We start from the raw sequence: 19804 nt of genomic DNA, 5'->3' as shown, positions 1-19804 counted from the left end.
GCAAATAAAATATATAGTATTCAAACATACTGTTTTGCTTATGGATAATAGAGGTCAAATAGTAGCAGACTTACATCATTTGAGATCCCGTGAGATGCAATGGCCCAAGTACTGGACTGACTCAGGAGCTCCGGGTCCTGGACCCTGTGTCGCCATGAAGCGAACTGGGTGTTTGGCTAAGTGATGGACTCCGTCCGACCCACCTTACAGGGCTGTTGTGAGGACAGAAAGGCGAGCAGGATGAGGGCGATGCAAGTCGCCTTGGGCATGCCCCTCGCGGAAAAAAAAAGCAGGATCTAAGTGTAATAATTTGACGGCTCGTCACCCGGGGGGGGAGCCGGCCGCGCTTTCGCACACACTGCGCCGCGCAACGCCCTTTGGCCAGACGGGCTGCCGTAGGGCGAGCTCTACTGACGTCACGCGGACGCCAGGAGTGGGGTGAGGAGCTTGCGCGTGACGTGTGAGTTTGGAACGCCCTTTCCCGTCGTGCCGCGCGGCCGGGCAAAGGAAGGTTCGGAGTTCTTCGAAAGGCGGCCGGTCTAAGGACGAGAGTTCCGGGTGGAGAGGGGGGAAGACTACAATTCCCAGCACGCCCCGCGTCGAGTGCGCATGCGCATTGATAATTCGCACCTGGGGGGCAAAAGAGGGAGGGAGAGGGGAGGAGGGAGCTGTCGCCGCCATCTTGTGTGAGGGAGCGACCGGAGCAGCCAGCCAGGAAGGAAAGGAGGAAGGAAAGGAGGGAGGGAAGGGAGCAGCCAGCCAGCCGCCGACCCACCGCGGAGGAGCCGCCATGAACCCCGAGTAGTGAGTGTCCGCCGACCACCGAGGTTGACGCGGGGGCTGCGGGAGGGAGGAGGTTGCCCTATCGCCCAATGCAGGGCTCCCTGACCCCCCAGCCTTAATACGAGGCCTAGGTAGGCCCGGCCCGGCCCTCCTCTCCTCTCCTCTCCTCTCCTGTGGGCGTCGCTGACAGCCGGGGAGGAAAGCTCGGCGGAGCAGAGGCGCCGGGCCTGCCTTCCTCGGTGCCCCCTTCTGCTTCTCGGGGGAAGCGGCAGGGAGACGAAGCCCCCACCGTGTATTCGCCGCTGGGGCTGTTTCCTTCCGCGGTTCAGCCCCCCCCCCTTGGCCCCCGCGTTTTTTGGGGCCGCTTCCTTTCCTTCCAATTGTCAGCCTCTTGAAGTGTTGCTTTTCTCTCCCTGGGCCTCGGCTGCTATTTCTTGGCCTGATTAATTAATTATAGCTATAGCTCGTCTTCACTTTCCTACCCTTGTTGTAAGCAATTCAAGGCGGCTGCTTTGAGCTTCCTGCTCCTTTGCATGTTAGCTCTCACAACAACCCTGTGAGGTAGGTTAGGCTGAAAGTTAGTGACTGGCCCCGAGAGGCCCCAGTGAGCTTTATTGTGGGGAGTGGGCTTAGTACCGGGATCTCTCAAATCTCACATCAGCGTTGTAATTGTTACACCGCCTTGGCAATAAATATAGCTATTATAAAGAGATGTATTATATGTATGTCATGTCCTTCCTTGTGCTACAAGGACCACAAGTTGACTTACATAATGCTCCTCTTTCCTTTTTGCCTTCACAACAACCATGTGAAGTAGGTTAGGCTGAGAGTCCGTTGCAGCCCAAAGTTCTCCAGGGGGCTACATGGCTGGGACTGGAACCCGGGTCTCCTGAATCCCTGGCTAACCATCAGTTTCTATGCCACCCTGGCTATCCCTTTGCATTTTGAAGTGTACCATTCCCTCTGCCTCTTGCACAGTTAGTCTCCTGTACTATTCTCTTCTTGCCCTGTCTTGCTCCATTTCCCTATTTTTTCCTTCTTTTTCCTCCTCCTCCTCCTCTGCTCCTTCTTTTAAAGAAGGCTGTTCGCCATACAGTAATCATGGCTTCTTTCTATATCCCTCTTTTACACCCTTGACTGAGGGCACACTTCTCCTTTTCTATTTGGTTCCAATGTTAAGGTGACTTGTTAAATTACATAATGCCTCAAATGAGCGTGTGTAATTCTCATTTACACATGGATAGAGGACTGGGAGAGAGACAAAGGATTTTTGCTGGCAAGGTGAAGCATAAAAGCTTGCCCTTTTATGCTGGTGCATGTGTACAGCTCTGCATGTTTTATTTACCCGAAATACAGCCACATTCCCTCTCCTTCCCTCTTTTAAACTCTCCTAAGGCTGCAATTCAGTTCACTCTTACTTGGGAGGTCTGCTCTGTTGAACTTGGCGGGACTGGGTTCCAAATAAATCGGCGTGTAAACTCTTCTTAGCCTCTTCTCTCACTTCCTATGTAGTGCAAATGTTTTTATTTAATAGAAATATCTCCTGACTTCCCCCGGCTTTTCTCTCTTACTGTTCCCACTGATGTGTGCTTGTGCTATCCGTTGGTTTATGAAGGAAGGTATCTGCTTGCCCAGACAAGTGGTTGTTTAAAGTCTGCTGATAAGCCTCTTCATGCTCTTTTTTTCCCACTGAATCGAGTTTTTCGTGCATCTGTTCATATGGACTGTATCCTACTATAAACTTGTTTGTTTTCAGACAGCAGGTTAACCTGTCTATCTTTTGAGGAGCTTACGTTCTGAAGAGGTTTTTCAGTTTGCTTAGCTTTATTTTTGTATAAGAAGCTGTTCTTGGGAGGGTTTCCTTTGATAAAGTCCTTTAGGGTTGTTCCAAAGTTGTTCCTGGTATTTCCTACAACCGTGAGAGGCTACATGCTCTGCAGGTGCTCAGAAGCACATTTGGTTGTAGCTGGAGAGGCAGACTTCCAGCCACAGTTAGCAAGGAAGTCTCAAAACCCAAGTAAGAGGAATTTCTGAGATCCCAGGGTCCAATGACAATGGAGTTTTTTCCTATAGCGAGATAGATTGGTCAGTTTTACTTTAAGTTATGGTCACTTTTTTTTTCAAGGACAAGTTCATTCCAACTTGTTTCTGCTTCAGCTTGCAATGTAGTTTTTAAATCTGCTTGAAAATTCACATGTCCAAATGTGTATGGATTCTTTGCAGACGTTCTTTACTAATTCATGCACTTCCACATGTAATTTTGCCTGTATAAAAATGGTCTTTTAAAACTGGGGAACTATCTAGCAAAATTTGTTGAAGTAGGAAAAAGCTTTAGCATTCTGGTTCATGTATTTGAGAAGTATAAACCAGATGGGTTCACATTTGAATGTGAAACAAACCAATTGTCATTCCATCTCTCCTCTGGTCAAATCTGTCCAGAGACCCACAACGTATTGGACAGGGCAAAAATACCCCAATAAATAAATTAAAAAATGCAGCAGTCAAAGCTTTTCTGCTTTTTTGATCAGCTTTGGCTCATACAAAGCCATGAATAATGATTGGTCACATCATGATGTGAAGTGACAGTTAGAATGGATGCAGGCCAAGGAATGCTTGCATGACTGGTGCTTTCTTAACCTGGGCAGACCAGTACAACATCCTACAGGCGAGCGACTCACCTGGGCTCCAGTTTGCAGAGTACATATTGGCTAACTGCCAAGGGCTTACTTGCTACCCAAGAAGATGGCTTAACACACCTTTTGCTCTGCGCCAGCCCTCAAAGGGTTCATTCCCGGCATCCGAGGATGGCCATGGTTCCTGTGGTCTCCGATGAGCCTCCTGGTGAAGGTGAGGGCAAAGGCAGCTTTGGCTTGTGTGAGACAAGATAATATCTGAGGTTAAAGAACAGGACTTTCTGCTCTGGTGCTGTTTAATTTTGTTGCTCCCAAATGCCTTTCCCAGTGGACTGATGATTGAGCCAAGCTAATGGCAGCTGGAAGTGTTGACTATAGACGTTTGCGTCTTTGTAGATGCTGATGACAAACAGGGTCCCCTTCCAAACTCCGGTTGAGCCAAGACTCTGCTGTGCACCGTGGGAGAAAGCTTGTGCAGTAAGCAGCTAAGAGACCTGCTGCTGAACCCAGAAGCCTCAGTGGAATTCTGGCTTCTCCATTGCCTTGCTAAGCAGCCTCGCTCAGGCCATGATTCTCTGCCTCCTAAGCTTAATAGGGGCGTGGTATGGGGAAGAAACCTAATCCTGAATTACCTCACCACGAGGGGCTGAGGAAAGTATCCCTGAAGCACTTTGAACCCTTAATGGCTAAGGATCACATTAAGTGCTCGCTCGGGCAAGCAGAGCAGGAGTTCACTCCGGTGGTAAGCTGGCCTTAGAACGGAGGCAGCCTCTTGTCTCCATGGCTGGAGCTGGAATCCTCTTGCATTAAAGCCTGCTCTGCTGGGGAAGATCTCAGGAGCAGAGCCCCTTGGGCCTGTGGACATTTGTGGCCAGGATGGTGTCGTGGCTGAGAGTGCGGGGCTGGGACCAGTGATCTGGGTTCTATCCCCTGCTCAGCCATGGAGCCAACTGGGTGACTGTGGGCCAGTCACAGACTCTGGGCCCAACCCACCTCACAGGGTTGTTGTTGTGGGGATAAGAGTGACAGCAGCAGCAGTAAGCCACTTGGAGTTTGTGGTAAGGAAAAAGTGGGATAGAAATCGGATAAATAAACATTTGATTCAGTCTGTACCTTAATAGCTACAGAGGAGGTCTTGGCTTCATATCGACCTAGGACTGAAATACTTGGCATGTGCTCGTAGCCCTCAAGGAATGGCTGGCGTTCTGGAGAGAAAGATACTGCCTTGAACTAGGTGTAGAGAGAGAATGGCTGCTGGTCCACAACTGTGCGTAAGGTCACGGTTTGCCCCCGGGTCTGCCCTGAGGCACGGACTGATGTGAAGCCAGCGAACCCCCAGGTTCTGCCCCATCTGCTTGGAATGGGTTGGATTTACCATCTGGCCACCCTGAATTTTTTCGATCTGTCCGGCTGGGCTGTGTTGGCTGGGAGTACCTCTCTGCTGGAGAGCAAAGGATGTTCGCCCTTGGTGCCACCTGGCAAATGGATTTTAAAAAGTGGTGTAGCGAGGCTTCTGAATCGAGAATTGTGGTTGCCTTCTGTCTCGCTCAGGCTCATTTTCTGGAGCCCGTTTTGTGTCAGTGCCAAGCCGGAAGGCGCAGAACTTGTGCTTGCTGAACGGGCCGGGAGTAGCAGCGCCTCGATGTCGGTGGTATTTAGGAGGCTTCCTGAGCCTGTGGCTGGAGCTCGATGCCTGAACCCGGGGTCCCGACTAGGAGTACCTCTTGGTTTTGCAGATGCCACTGCTTTCCTCACCCGCAGAAGATTAGGGATAGTTCTTCCCCGTGGTGCTTAATAAGGAAAAACGCCAGCGCACTCTCTCGTGACTCTCCTGTTTCCTGTCACTTCTCCTGCACCCCCAGTCGAACGCTCTAGTTAAGAAACTTCCTTCCTTCCGACTGTTGGCTGCGCTTGCCTCTTGGCCGCGCTTGCCGTTCAGTTCATGGGAGAGAACAGCCTGACCCCGGGGGCCTGCCTGCTTCAGGGAGCGATTGGGTAGGATGGCCTGGGCGGTCTGGCACAACACCACAGGACCGCTGCTGAGCTGATGCCAGTCGTGGCTTGCTGGGCCTGTGCCTTCAGATGTGTTGGGGTGACACTGGGCAGCGTCTCCAGGGCCCTTCCAGACAGGAAGGGGAAGCAATCTAGGTCTGAAAGATGACAGGAGAAGGTCCGGTGCTCAGCTGGCATTTTGTTTTTCCTGAACACGCAAGGCTGTGGGGTTTCCTTCCTGCTTTGGAAGGGCTAGGGATAAGTTGTAAAACCTGCCGGTGTCAAAAACAGTGGCTCTTTGTCTGGCCGGCAAAACTATGTAGAGCTTTGAACCAGAGTTTGGAAGTGTGTTAGCAACACTGGTTAAAGCCAGTCATGGTTAGCATTGCTGGATGTGCAGTGTTGCAGTGGGGAGAAATTTACAGGCGAGTGGGGAAGGGAGTATAGTTACCCCTGGTGTGCTCCGTCTCCCACCTGGGAGTAAGAACTTTGGAGCTTTTGCTGGCTCCCCTCTTCGCATATTTGGGCTTCTGTGTAAATAACAACTTGGCAATTCATGGACAACACTAGACTTGCAGCCAGAGATCTGCAGTAGCGCTTGATGCAGTCGACCACATCTTTTAATTAGGACAAGGACTAATTAAGTAAAAGCTTCTGTTTGTCAGCTGCATCTAAAGCTAGCATTGGATGGGTAGATTCTTCTGGCCTTAGAGGCAGTCTGAGTGCTTCTGAAGCCCATATAATAGGGATAAGTGCTCCCTCTTTCCCAAGTCCTCAAAAACTTGATGTGGCATTAGAGGCAAGACTCCAGCCCCGACCACCAAGAGCAGCTAAATTTTCAAGGCCCCTAGAAATAGCCTGTAACTATGGCAAACACAGATCCTTGCCCCGTGGCTTTCCAGGTAAGTACAGGAATCTCTGCTCTGAGGTGGTAGCACTTGAAAGCTGAATTATCTGACTAATGACTTGTTACTCTGTCCAGTACATCCAAACCATGTCCAAGCTTGAGTACCCAGCAAAATGAGAACATAAGGAAATGGAGCACCAAGTCAAAGATACAACCATTTTCTGTCCTATTTCACCTTGGCAGAACATCTGTGTGCTACAGATGTTGCGGACTTTTGCAGACATGTTTTGGAGGGGAGTGGGGGTGGGTACGGCTCTCCTGCTTTGTGGCCGAGCCGTCTTCTTGCGGATTTCTGCAGTAGGTAACTATCAGAATGCCTTCGAATGCCGTCCCGTCGTTCCAAGGTGGTTACTCCTTCATTCTCCACCTTGAGCTCGAATTTCCAGGAAAGCAGGACCTTGTACTCTGGATGGAGAACCTCAGGCCAGGGGCCAAGCTCAGCTTCCCTGAGCTTCCTGCCTGGTGCTTTGAGTGTCCTGCAGCTGGCCATGGGGTCCAGTGCTTTTCCCCAGCAACTGATCATTCGGTGCTCTCCCCGCTTTTGCGCTTCCTGCTCCATTCCTAGAAGGGCGACGTGCCCTTTGCTGGGGTAGGACTGTCCGGGCTTTCTACATGGTATCCAGAAAGCAAAGGGAGCCCTGGGAACAATGAGATGCAGTGGGGCACTCTCTGCACCCGTGTCAGCTTGCCCCTTGCCTGTTTTCCAGTGACTACCTGTTCAAGCTGCTTCTGATTGGCGACTCCGGTGTGGGGAAGTCGTGCCTCTTGCTACGGTTCGCTGTGAGTATTTCGCCACACCCAAAGCGGGAGCCGTCCTTACCCACAGTTGCTCTATCAAAGGGAAGGCAGCTGATCTGAGCAGCCTCTTGGTGATAAGCAGTTTCAGGGCCTTGTGGGCCCAGGAAGCAGGCGCAAAGCCGTGTGACTAATAATCTTCCAGAATCTTGCGCTCTTCCCCCCTCCCACCCTCCTCTGCCACCAAGGAAAATATTCTACAAAGAGCACTATTTTCAGAGCACTAGTGTGTTTTCTCTAGTCCTATTTTCCCGTCGCCCCAGGGATTTGTGGCGGGTGGTTCTAGATAAACTTTTTAAAAACGCTATTGCCCTACGGGAGCTCTTTCCATACCCGTCTTGCCAACTGAAGTGGTGCCAAGTCATGTTCAAAGGCATGAACCCATTTTGAGACAAGCTTTCGCACCCACCTTCACCTCCTTAACTGAGTTCAAGTGGTAATAGGTTTGCTTTTTTCTGGGCCCTGTATAAACTTTGTGCCTGCAGGCTCATAGTCAACCGGTAAAGCCAGAAAACACGCAAGGGCAGAAAGGAAGAGACTCCAACGTGATGGCTGGGAGGAGAGCTCGGCTGCGCAGCTGTGGCACCTGAAAGTGGCTTGGCCCTCGTGGGGACAGCTCGGTGCAGCGTTCCAGGGCACCTTCCCCACGGCTGGCCAAGCCCAAAAACTGAAATGCGCAGAGGGAAAATAAAAGCGTTGCTGACATTTGAGTGAATTGCCATTTAGGGTGCATTTTGGGGTTCTAAGCAGATTCTTCGTTCCCTGCCTTTGATCACAGGGTGGGCTTGAGATACAACAGTGCCTTGGTTAATTCTGACGTGACTTTATTGGGGAGCGACTGTTGGCAGTGCAGAGGGAAGAGGGGTCGTGCTGGGGAAAACTGTTCGGGGAAGCCAGTGACGCCTCCTCCTGGTCACTGAGAAACCCCAGTGGGCTCTTGACGAACACCTGATTTCCCTGAAATCCAGTTGAGGTGGGGGTGACGGTTGACCTGGAACAGGGTTGGGCGGAATTCAGACCCGCAGGTGGGCTTGCACACGAGTGCAAGGGCCACTTACAAAATGCAGCTCAAGGAGGTCGCTCCGTGCTGAGAAATAAGGAGCAAGGTGCCTCTGCTCCCGGGCTTATCCTCGGGATTTATACTTAGCATCAGAACCAGTCTCACAAAAAAGCCACTTTGGCCCCTCAAGAACTGCCCCCCATCACCTAAGCTAGAGGCAAGAAGCTTCAGAGTTCCTTCTGTTGCTCTGATTTGTAGATCAACTACAGATCAGCCGACGATCTCACAGTAGATTCCTCTCAGCCTTCCTCCCACCCCTGCTCTAAGTTATGTGCAAACGTGAGGGGAAAGTTGGTTCTGGCAGACTTTGCGATTTGAAGCGTGGATTGAGTAGGCATCCCACTCAGGTGCTTCCTTGCCAAAGGGTGCTCTAGGCATATGGTTAAGGTTGCTCCAAATTCTGTGGATCAAACAAATTAAGCAACTTGCATACAGTTATTTTTTTAAAAAAGCTGCTCCCTTCCTGGTTGTTCTTGTGCACATTTCAGGATTTTCTCTGTTGGAAGGGCTGTATATTTTGAGGCATGTCCAAGCACGTGGGAATTGAGAGGAGTTGGGCCTTCAACTCCCTCCTGCCGATTAAACTCTCTCTTCCCTTCTCCTCTTTCCCCCCAGGATGATACCTACACAGAGAGCTACATCAGCACCATCGGCGTAGACTTCAAAATCCGCACCATTGAGCTGGATGGCAAAACCATCAAACTGCAGATTGTGAGTGTCCTGTTGGCAAAACCAGCAGGTGGCCCGCTTCTCCAGAAGGCCTTGAAACAAGCCCCCAAAGCAGCCATGTTCTGCGTGGGAGGTGAACTTGTGGCCCACAGGCCCGAACCAGCCTGTGGAGTTTGAGTTTCCACTCCTTCCCTGCAGAGACACCTTGGATCCCTCCGGGGGCTGTGGGGTGGCCTCCAAGCCCTGCTCCCTTGGAGAATCCCTGCTGTTACCCCCTGTCCTGGCTTACTGCAGGGATAAAGGTTGTAGGGCACTGCCATCCATCCCAGTACCAGCGACGTTCGTCCCGGTGGCGTGGGCTAATGCTGTGCAGACCAGGAACCCCACAGCTTCACCTCTCAAGTAGTGATTTAGTAAAATTTTATTCTGCCTTTTTTGTTCCCTTCACCTCAGTGTGATGGAGGCCATGCTGCCCTCTCGGCCCAGATTTTGCATCGGATAATAAGCAGCTGTTGGCTGATCCATGATAATTCCCCTCATTCCGACAGCACCGGAGCGTTTTCCCCTGCGGGATGTGGGGACTGCTCTGTGAAGTGTGCTTCTAGTCCCAATTCCTGGACAGGTTCCTCGCTCCTGTGGGTGGGCGAAGGGGAGGGAGGAAAAGCGTTACTTCCGTAAGGGAATGTGTGACTTTGCGAGGCCTGTAGCATCATTCCACAGGATGCCGCTCAAGGTGCTGCGCTCATCTGTCGCCTTCCCACTTCTCTTCCCTTTCCAGTGGGACACAGCCGGGCAGGAACGGTTTCGGACCATCACCTCGAGCTACTACCGAGGAGCACACGGCATTATTGTGGTGTATGATGTGACGGATCAGGTACGGCAACCACCGCGCGGCGAATGAGGGGCTGGTTGGAACAGTGAGGTGGGGAAGCAGAACTGGAGAGAGAGAGAGAGAGAGAGAGAGTGTAAGAAGAGGAGCAGTCTTCCCTATCCACTCTGATTCGGGGTGCTCCTTCCTGCACCCGAGCGCTGCCTGCGAAAGCCACTCCCAGTGTGGGTCGGCACCGTTCTCTGTCTCCCACATTCCCTTTCCCCTCTGGTGGCTTCACGGCACATCGCTGCAGCTCTCCAGTCAGGTTGCACTTGCCCCCTTCGGTTCCTTCCCATCGCAGCTCCTGGACCGATGCTTCTTGGACTCTCCTCTTCTCCACGGCCCCCCTCCAGCTTGCGCTAGACTAGCATCAGGTCTCCGAATCCCCCACCCCAAGACTCCCTCCTGGCAGCCCAAATCACAGCAGGCCGCCTGCCTCTGCAGCCAGCGGGAAAGCGGAGCTGAAGAGCAACTGCCGAGAGTGGGAAAAGTCTAAGAAAGAGTGAGGGAGAGCAGAGCACCGCGCTGGAGCTGAGGGGGAGCCTCGAGTGCTGCAGGGAGAGCCCTGGCAGGGTGCATCTAGCCCTGAGCACGAGGAGCTGTGGAAAGGGGGGCGAGTCTACAAGGCCTCCACCCCATCCCCTTGCCACAAATGGTCTGCTGCTAACGGAGGCATCTGCCAGAAGTTACCTGCCCTGTACAGTTAGCAGTTTCGGAGCCACCCTCTGCCCGCAAAACTGGGTCCCAGAGCTGCACGAACATGCCACATCGCTCACCCACCGTGCAACAAAAAATAAAAAAAATAAAATGGAGAGGCATCAAAAGAAGCGATTCAGCCAGCCAAAAAAGCTGTACCATCCGGTTAAAGCGATGGGGCAAGAGAACATTTTGACCGGTGCCAGAAAGAATGTCGCGTTGTTCTGGGAGGACATCCCGAACTCGTAGCACTGCCCCACCAAAAGCCCTTCTCCCTTAAGCGTACAAAACGTGCCATTTCTACCGATGAAGCTCAAGAAGAGCCACATTCTGCCGCTTCGACGCACAGGCAGGTGGTTATGGGAGCTGGTGCTGTTTTAGGCATTCGGGTCTTAGTTCCGTCGGGGGTTTGCAGGGATTAGTTGCTGGTGAGAATGTGCGTTGAATCGGAAGCAGTTCTCTGTTCAGAGAGCCTGAGATGCGGCTCCCCGTTCCTGCCACAGATTAGCACAGGCCATGCTGGAGTAAGAGACGGGTTTATCCCCATAATGGTGACTGCAAAGCTATTAATGGATGAGTAAAGCCCCGTTCCACGCAAGGACGCGGTGACTTCAAGCCTTGTGTTTGGGTGGGACACATGTCCCTAGCCCTGAGAACTGGAAACTCAGTTTATTTTATTTTGGATATTTCTAGGCGGTCCATCACTTTCGTCTCTGGACGGCTTACAATAAAATCTACAAATGCAACGAACATACCCCAACAATAATAAATTAGGTGTACCACAACTGAAGTAAATAAAATTAATTATTAGAATAAGTTAAAACAGATGATGATGCTAGTGATCTATTAACATTAAAATATTGGTTGAATAAAAAGGTCTTAACCTGGCGCCAAAAAGCATATCATGACAGCGCCAGGCAGACCTCCCCAGGGAGCGCATTCCATAGCCAGGGTGTTCAGTGGAAGGCCGAGGCCAGAGCGCTGGGCCGCCCTGGCTTTGCTGTCAGCATCGCGCAGGCATCGTCACACAGCGAAGCCGCCGTGGGCCTGCTCCCCTGCGCGGTGCTTCAGCTTCATCCCCCGCGTCGCTGCGTGGCCGGGAGCCGGCCCTCGGCCGCAGCTCGTCCTCATCCTCATCCTCTGCCCCGCTGTGCTTGCATCCCACAGGAGTCCTACAACAACGTGAAGCAGTGGCTGCAGGAAATTGAACGCTACGCCAGTGAGAACGTGAACAAGCTCCTCGTGGGCAACAAGTGCGACTTGACCACGAAGAAAGTGGTGGACTACACAACTGCCAAGGTGAGGGCCCAGGGGTTGCTTGGGGGCCGCACTGGGGGCAGCTCCCTCTGGCAAACGGGGCCCACGTCTCGCAAAATGTGAGAGCCAGTGTGGCGTAGTGGTTAAGAGCCTGGGACTGGGACTCAGGCGATCCGGGTTCAAGTCCCTGCTCAGCCATGGAGCCAGCTGGGCGACTTTGGGCCAGTCACGGACTCTCAGCCCAACCTACCTCACAGGGTTGTTGTTGTTGTGGGGATAAGATGGAGGAGGAGATGTAAGCTGCCTTGAGCCCTTTGTAGGAAAAAGGCAGGAAATCAATCAATCAATCAATCAATCAAAATGCAGCCTTCCAGGGTGGAGTTTTCATGGGCTGAGCTGGAGCGAGAGGTGGGGTCCGAGCTCTTCGCCAAAATGCCCGGCTTCGGGGTGAGCCAAACAGCTGGGGAGAACCAGACCGCATCTGGTCTGGGGGGGCAGGGGGGTGTTGCTTGATTACTCCAGTGGTTTGATGCCAGGTCAAACAAGTGGGCCACGTAAAAGCAACATCTGGCATTCCCGCTATCGCCCCGTGAGCTGCGCAAGTGCCCCTGAGAATGGGGGTTTATTTTGTATTTAAAGCTTTTTAAATAAAAAAACTTCTATTCTTCGCTCCGCTTCCCATTGCTCCATTCCATCGATGCGTACAGTTCAGAGCTCAGATAGCCAGGAGCCATTGACCCTTTTGCAAGTGGGTTTCTGCTAGTGTTCTCCCTCCAGCGTCGCACTGGGGGCTCCTGTCCTTGTAGTCAGAGGGGATTGGGGGCCACCCCCCCCCAAAATAAGAAAAATCGTGCATGCTTTCTCCCCCTTTTACCTTGCTTCATCCAAGCCAGCGTCACCCTTTGACCAAGCACCGAGTGTTAACATCTTCCCTTGGAGATGTGGTTGCCTTGGGAACCTTCCGATTCCTAAACTTTTCCCTGGGACACGGGGCAGCTTGTGTGGGGTGCCCGGCCATGTGGGAGCATTGCCTCACACAACGAGCCCGCCAGCTGGAGGCCAGCTGCTGCAGCTATATCTTTCGGGCTCTCCAGCAGCTGAAAGTATGCGAAATATTTTATTTTAATTAGCGATGGTATTTTTATCCTGCTCCTCAGCCAGAAAGACTCCCCCAGTGGCCAGCACAGAATCACTCAAACCCAGCAGGGCGAGGGAGAGCTGGGGTCTCTGAGCGGAGCCGGAGGAGGTTTCTGCTTCTAACCTGTCCTCTTCCTCCTCACCTTCCCGGGGCAGGAGTTTGCAGACTCGCTTGGGATCCCCTTCCTGGAGACCAGCGCCAAGAACGCCACCAACGTGGAGCAGTCGTTCATGACCATGGCGGCCGAGATCAAGAAGCGCATGGGCCCCGGCGCCACGGCGGGCGGAGACAGACCCAACTTGAAAATTGACAGCACTCCGGTCAAACAGGGCGGCGGCGGCTGCTGCTGAGGAGGAGGGACCTGACCGGGCCGGAGCGGAGGGGGCCGGGACCCGGGGAAGGCTGGGCGAGGGAGCCTGCCCCTCCCTCCGCTGCCCAGCCCCCCCTCCCGCTTTTCTTCTTCTCGGAAGGCGGCTTTCCCGGATGATACCTCGCCGGAGGGGGACGGGGCCTCCCTCCCCTTCCCGCTCGGCTGCCGAGTACCCTTGGCCTATCTCTTTTTTTTCCACTTAACTCTGGTGGGGGTGGGGGCGGGGGAGGCGGGGGTTTTGGGGTGGGTGGGCTCTGTACAGGCCAAAGGCTTCCTGACCACTCGGGGGGCGGGGCGTTGACGCTGGATCCTGCCCTCTGGGGGGGCGGCCCCCCCCTAGGCAAGGTCTGGGCAACGGTTCTCTTGCTGGTTCTGTTTTGCTCCCCTTCCCGTCAACCCCTTCCCGCGCCCCGTCCTCCCATCTCGTGAGTTTTCTAATTGGGAGCAGAGCTTTTGTATCTTTCCCGTCCGGCTCCCCTTCCCCGCGGTCCCACAGATCTTTCAGGCGTGCTCGGGGCCGGCCCACGTCCCCACGTACCTGTTGCCCCCCCCCCCCCCGCCCTTTGGCGGGGGGCGCACCTGCAGGGTGGATGCCCCGGAGAAGGGCCGGGGCGGCTGGCTGCATCTCTCCCCCACTCCCCTTCAGGCGCCCACACTCGGCTTCTCCCCACAAGCGACACCCTCGTCTTTGCCTGCCTCCGATGGGGTCGCTGCCGGCCGCGAAGTAGCTCCTTGCATCTCGCCACGTTGTCCTGCCGCCACATGATCCCCCGCCCCCCTCCGCCCCCTGCCCACGCTGAAACTCTTCCTCTCAGGGCCCCCACGATCCGCAGCTCCCCGCCACCTTCGCTCCCCACTTCCCATGTTCTTCACCCTGCTCTAGGAACGGACATCGTGGTGACCCCTCACAGGAGGGGAGTTTGAACCCTGGCCAGCCTCCACCACTAGCACCGCTGCCACCGCTGCTGCTGCTGCTGCTGCTGCTCCCACAGGGTGGGGTCCTGTGCGTCAAACTAATTTATAACTCCTCCATTCTTCCTCAAGCCTGCGGTGGGAGGAAGGGGAGAAGGCTGGGGGCACACGCCGCTCCCCGGCTCCTGCATTCCAGTCCATGAATGTATCGTCAGACAGCGGGGCGGTCCCCCTGCGACCTGAGCGGCTTTGGGCACGATCCAGGCGTGGTCCCACTCGCCTTTGGCCGTCTCGGCTCCCGTCAGTCCCGATGTTCCTCAGTCCCTTGCTGTTACCGCAAGGCTGTGTCGCCGGATCCCCTCTCCCGGTATCAATGACCAAATTGAAGCCCATCCGTCCCACTGGTGCTGGGCCCCAGCTTCTAGGAATGCTGTATCGTGTGTCTGCCTCTCCCCCGCCACCTCTCTCAGCACCAGGAAGCTGCGTTTCCGCATTGCTTCCCTGTCCCTCCATCTTCCCTCTTCCCTTCCCCCCTCCCTCCCCCTCTTTATTTAAGGAATGTCAGGGACCCCGCTGGGCCAGGCAGTGGGTGGAAGGTTTTGTTTGTCAGCTTTTTTTTCACAAGTGAAATTAAAAACACAAATGAGAGGAAAAGAGAAAAGGAAAAAAATAATAAAACATAACCAGCCTCTGCGAAATGAGGGATTTTCAGGCTTGGTGGTGTAGTCCTTGTTTTACTTCCCTGAAGGGGTGTTGGAATGGCTTGCAGATGGTTGCTTGGGAGTTGGGAATGTCACCGGACGGGCTGGCTGCAGGGCCCTGTCTGTGAAAGGTGGGTGGGCCAAGAGGGGAGGTGGCACCTCTTGCATTCTCCTTCCTTGCCCCAGATGAAAGCTACCATCATGGAGCCAAACAGGTGGCTTTTCAGAAACTTCTGGTTGCATGGAGGTAATACCTATGTCTTCGGGATGTCTAGAGAGAAACCTCATCCTACGGTTACAGGTGGTGGGCAGTTTCTGTTCCTTAAAAGGCCGGGGAGATTGTGTGGTAAATGCACCGTTCAGCAGAGCATGCAAGCTGCCTGCTTGTTCTGGCTTCCCATGGCTGCCTCTTCCCCATGGTAGGTTTAGCCTCCACGTGCGTCTGACTTTACTGTGCAACCCAGGCAGGGTTTGTTTGTTTGTTTGTTTATTAAAACATTTCTATGCTTTAGAAATTTAGGGTTAGCTACAGGGCTTGTGGCTCGGTGGTAGAACCCCAGCTTGGCACGCAGAAGCTCCCCTTTTCGGGGCTTCCCTTGTTCGAAAGCTTGGTGGGCGGTAGGACACGCCTCTGGCTTGGTTTCACACCATTGTGCCCGAAAGGGTGAGAGACGAGCCAATCGGTTAAACCAGTCTTCCATCACAGAGGAAAACAGATTGTGCGAGGCAGTTGTGGGTAGCAAGCTGGATGGAGCCCATTCTCTAGATTATATGTGGACTAGCGTTCCACCTAGCGAACCAGGGGCACCTTTTAACCGTGGCTCAAGCCAAGTCTTCCCACCTTTAATGATGGACTTTTGGAGGAACTCCCTCATGCCCATGTGCTCCAAGTTGCACTCTGGGTCACCTTATCTGTGTGCCCTCCAAATTGTGGTTCTGGCTGCCTGTTTTAACAACCCGCCTACCGACGAGGCAAACACTCGGCAACTCTTTCTTGGTCTGTTTCCCCTCTGGAGATCTCAGGCATTCGTTCTACGTTTCTCAGCCTACCCATGACGTTGAGCAGGCATGTCTTTCCACCCAAGTTTCACTGCAAACCTGAGGTCTAGGAACCTGCCTTTTAAAGTATAAGCCAATTGTATCTGCGTGCCTGATCCTAGCTTCCGCACTGGGCAAGAGGTGACAACGGCGCACAGAATCTCAGCTGTTCGGAGAGGGCCTGATGTGCCCTATCCCATGCCGCTCCCTGGAGGGGTAAGCATGCCAATTTGCCTAAAGTACAGCTGCAAAGGTTCAAATGTGTTAGCGCAAATTCTGAAGCAGGCTTAGAACAAGATCTGTCATGGATCACTCTCTTTGGGAAGCCCTATAGCCAGCAAACGTCACACCTGTTTTTCTTTGCGTTTAGGTTTTTAGCAGCTACAGTGCTGTGCTTATGAACGTGTCTGGAAGTCAGTTTCACTAGAACCGGTGGCACATGCTTCTTAGTGAAAGCGTCATGGATTGCGCTATAGCCGTGTGAGGTAAATTAATCTGCTAAGACAGAAGCGATTCCTGAGCGGGGGAGGCTGTGTTAAGGACAGAAGCCGTTCGGGCTAAAGGCCTCCCTGGCCCAGCATTTGGTTCCCACAACGGCCAGCCAAGCACCTCCGTGGGAAACGCAAAAGCAGCACTGGTGTGAAACACCTCGTATTTTCCAGCAGGTGTTCTTCCAAACTATCATGTCTCAGTTTACTGGACAAGCAGTTACTTTATCTCTAGGTGGGTCAACATGGGTTGTCCAACATGTTTACGGCTTTAATCCCCATCAGACACAGCCAGCATAGATTTGGTGGGAGCTGTAGACCATCAGAACTCGGAGGGCTACGGATTCTCTGCCCTTAGAATACAGGAAGCCGTTCCCTTACAGAGGAGCACGACGTAAGAGGGCTCGTTGCCCACAGACCAGAGGTGAGCCCCTCTAGGGCTGTGTAACACTTGGAGACAGATAAATCCTGCAGGCTTCGAGATTCTGCTGCCAAGCGAGCCGATCCCTGCAAGTATTTTCGAGTGGTTGTGCTCTTAATACCTTGCAGGAGGAAGCCTTACCCTCTCGCAAGTATGGTGTGTGCGCAGGGTGTCAGTCACAGGTAACAGCTAGCTAGTTCTTCAAGTCAGTGTTTGGGAACTGCAGATGGCACCCGGTGAGTGATCGTTCTTCAGCATTTGCATTTTAAAAAATTAAAAGTGCCTGACTGAAGGCACTTTTCCCGTTTATCAAACATCATAAAGATTTGGTTTGCAATCCAGTACCTACCCCAGGATTAAACCAGGCTAATTGTGGCATAGATGTTTTTGAGCTACTGAAACTCAGGAAAGGTGAGGCATGTGTGAGCTTCCCGAATCCCATCGTCCATCATCGGTAATGCTGGCTAGGGCTCCCAGCAGCTGAGCGCCAGCATCTGGAGTACCGTAATTCCCACCCCCAGCCACACACACACACACACACTGTAACTCTTGCAGCCCGGAACAGAAGTGCAGCATTTATTAAGAGGTACCATTTACACTGGGCTGTTGGACTGCTTTTCTCAATGCGTCACACAGAATTAGGCAGGCTGACATGGGGGGCGGGGGGGTGAACACCCGGACTTGCCTGACCCCCCTTCCCTTTGAACAGGTGTCGAGCTGCAGCCAGAACCGAGCATGGCCCCTCGGCGACTCGGCTCCGCTGGTGTGCTGAAGCCAAAACTGGTACACACAGAATACCCACACAGTGCAGGTCCTTTAACAATAGAACATCCTGAGGTGAAGGTAGATCCATAGTTGGTGTTTTCACCATCTTTCACCAGGTCTCGTTGGGGGGGGCAGTAGGTTTTGGCCTACCTCCTCCATTTACAGTGGTGTCCGTTTTCCCCATAGAAATGGCTGGAACCCTCTTCTCTCCACCTGTCAGCTGAACAGGACTGGGCCCAAATCAGTCTTCCAGGGGGAAAAGTGCTGGGTTTCCACCAAACCCCTGGCATGGGAAGCTTTCAAAAAATGTTGCAAAACAGGCCTTTGGTTTGATGCAACAAGACCTGTCCTGTGTGTGTATTCAGGATGTTGCAACACAGATGTTTTCACCCATAAGGGATCCTGAGGTACATGGCAATGTAAATTAATTACATTCAGTAAATTGCAGAGGTCGTACTCAGGATGCCTTGTGCAGGATTAGCAATTTCCATTTAATTTAACCACCCAAATGTTGGCTGCAAGTTTCCAGTCCTTAGCGGTTTCTGAAATGCCAGTAGATTTCTACATAAAACAGAATTTATAGACATGACGGTACACACATGAGAGTCCTTGGTGCTCCTTTTTCTCCTCTTCCTCCTCGTACTTTCCGCTTGATGCTCTCAGTGAGGTTGATATGACTCTGCAGGGCAGGTAACTTTCTCCTGCATCTCCACTCCGGTTGCTCTGTTAAGTCTCTTTGGACTTGCATCGAGATCTTGCAGACTGGAACCTGCATGACAAACAGGCTGGGTGTTCATTTTTGCAGGCTATAAAAATAAAACTAGTCTAAGTATCAGGGAATGCTTAAGAGGCGCCATCTCGGATGTTGCTCGGTGTATGTACAAGGACAGGACAGAAATGCTACCAGGCTTCATTTGGGGCCTCTGTGCCTCCAGTTCTTGCTCTCTCCCCACTTCCTATTCATAATGAGAAGTACCAAAGGAGTCCAGCTGGTGTCTTCTGGCTGTGAGAACACTGGTAGTTTATGGCGTCCTTCTGCTTGCTTCCAAATATACTTTTAATTTCCAAAAATCTACGTGGAGGCAAAGCAGAAGAAAGTTTGCAAGATGATCTGCTAATGAACCCTCTCCAAGGTCCCTCCAGCCAGCTGCCGGTCCATATCTGACTCTCTCGTTCCCTCTTCTAAAGTGCAGGAAACACTAAAGCAAATTTCCACTGAAAAATATTGATTCCTCCTCCAGTCTCAGGAGGAAAACCCCGAGCACTTGGTTGCTTACACAGTGGCACCAGACGAAAGAAATCTCTGTTTCCTAACAGAACGGCTGCTGGAATACATTAGCTGAAGCTGGATCCCACTCTAAGCAGGTCCAAAGTTCAATCCTCAGCACTGTCCAAAGTACGGATGCAAGAATAGCTGCCTAAAACCAGGGCTGGTCGGAGTTAGCGGGCCCAAGTTACAAGGTGCCTTCACACATTCCTGTGTTCGAAAAGCCCACTGAGAAGGACTGCATAAACAAAACCCCTTTCTGTGCCTGTAAAATCCACGCTCCCATCTCCTCAACCCATGCCAAGCTTATGGGGGGCTTCAGATTAGTCGGGCTATTCTCTGACCAGTGGTGAAGCTGGCTGGGGATGGTGGGGCTTGGAGCATTTGAAGCTTTTGCTCACCCTAGGGGGTGGGTTGCTGTTTAGAATATCCCTAGCTTTGAAGGAGAGTCGGTTGAGTGGGTGGATGCAGGAGAAAACCCGAAAGGCTTTGAATTTTTTGAAGCTATGCCTGAAGGGAGCCTTTAGATGGCGCTAGTCCACAAGGCACTTCTGCCTGCTTCCTGATTTGCCCCACTATAATCCAATTTGCTGGCAGTGGCTAGGAAAGAGAACTAAACCAGACTACGAGCAAAAGAGATTTGCTTTGCTCGCTGGTATTCAGCCCTCCCGATGGCAGCAGTGGCCCAGAACAGCTGGAGAGGTGGCTACGAGGCTATCGATTTGCTTCTACCAAACTACAGGTCTCATATTTTAAGCACTGAGCCTGCAAGAATTAAGGTCAGTTCAAGGCAATGAGAGCAACCTCATTCAAGCATTCTGCCAAAAGCTAGGAAGCGAGCTTCCTCTTACAACCTGCACCCAGGTGGTAGAGCGCTGAATCCCCACGTTCAAATGACAAGAAAAACAACTTTGACTTAACATTGGTTCATATAGTTTGGATGTCCTCCTCATTTGGGGGATTAAGGTGCACTCTCCTTCCGCAGGGGTCTTTAAGAAGAGACTGGAAAGTCCCCCATCACAGTTTGAATATAGGAAGTGG

General features: G+C 52.5%; 1 protein-coding gene across 1 annotated transcript; it reads left to right on the top strand.

The window, feature by feature from the left end:
• Window positions 1-665: 665 nt before the first annotated feature.
• On the top strand, window positions 666-14794 carry RAB1B (RAB1B, member RAS oncogene family). The gene is made up of 6 exons (XM_044448723.1): window positions 666-804; window positions 7023-7095; window positions 8786-8881; window positions 9618-9713; window positions 11574-11705; window positions 12957-14794. The coding sequence occupies exons 1-6, from the start codon at window positions 791-793 to the stop codon at window positions 13149-13151; spliced, it is 606 nt and encodes a 201-aa protein (XP_044304658.1). The 5' UTR covers window positions 666-790; the 3' UTR covers window positions 13152-14794.
• The last annotated feature ends 5010 nt before the right edge of the window (window positions 14795-19804 follow it).

Source organism: Varanus komodoensis, unplaced genomic scaffold (assembly GCF_004798865.1).
Source record: "Varanus komodoensis strain SLA01 unplaced genomic scaffold, ASM479886v1 scaffold55, whole genome shotgun sequence".
Lineage (NCBI taxonomy): Eukaryota > Metazoa > Chordata > Lepidosauria > Squamata > Varanidae > Varanus > Varanus komodoensis.
Note: the sequence above shows the minus strand (reverse complement) of the source record. Positions and strands in the feature narration are given on the sequence as shown.

Excerpts from the sequence above, each read along its gene's own strand:
- RAB1B (XM_044448723.1), top strand. Across the intron at positions 8,882-9,617 it reads AAACCATCAAACTGCAGATT|TGGGACACAGCCGGGCAGGA; the intron begins GTGAGTGTCCTG and ends TTCCCTTTCCAG. Across the intron at positions 9,714-11,573 it reads TGTATGATGTGACGGATCAG|GAGTCCTACAACAACGTGAA; the intron begins GTACGGCAACCA and ends TGCATCCCACAG.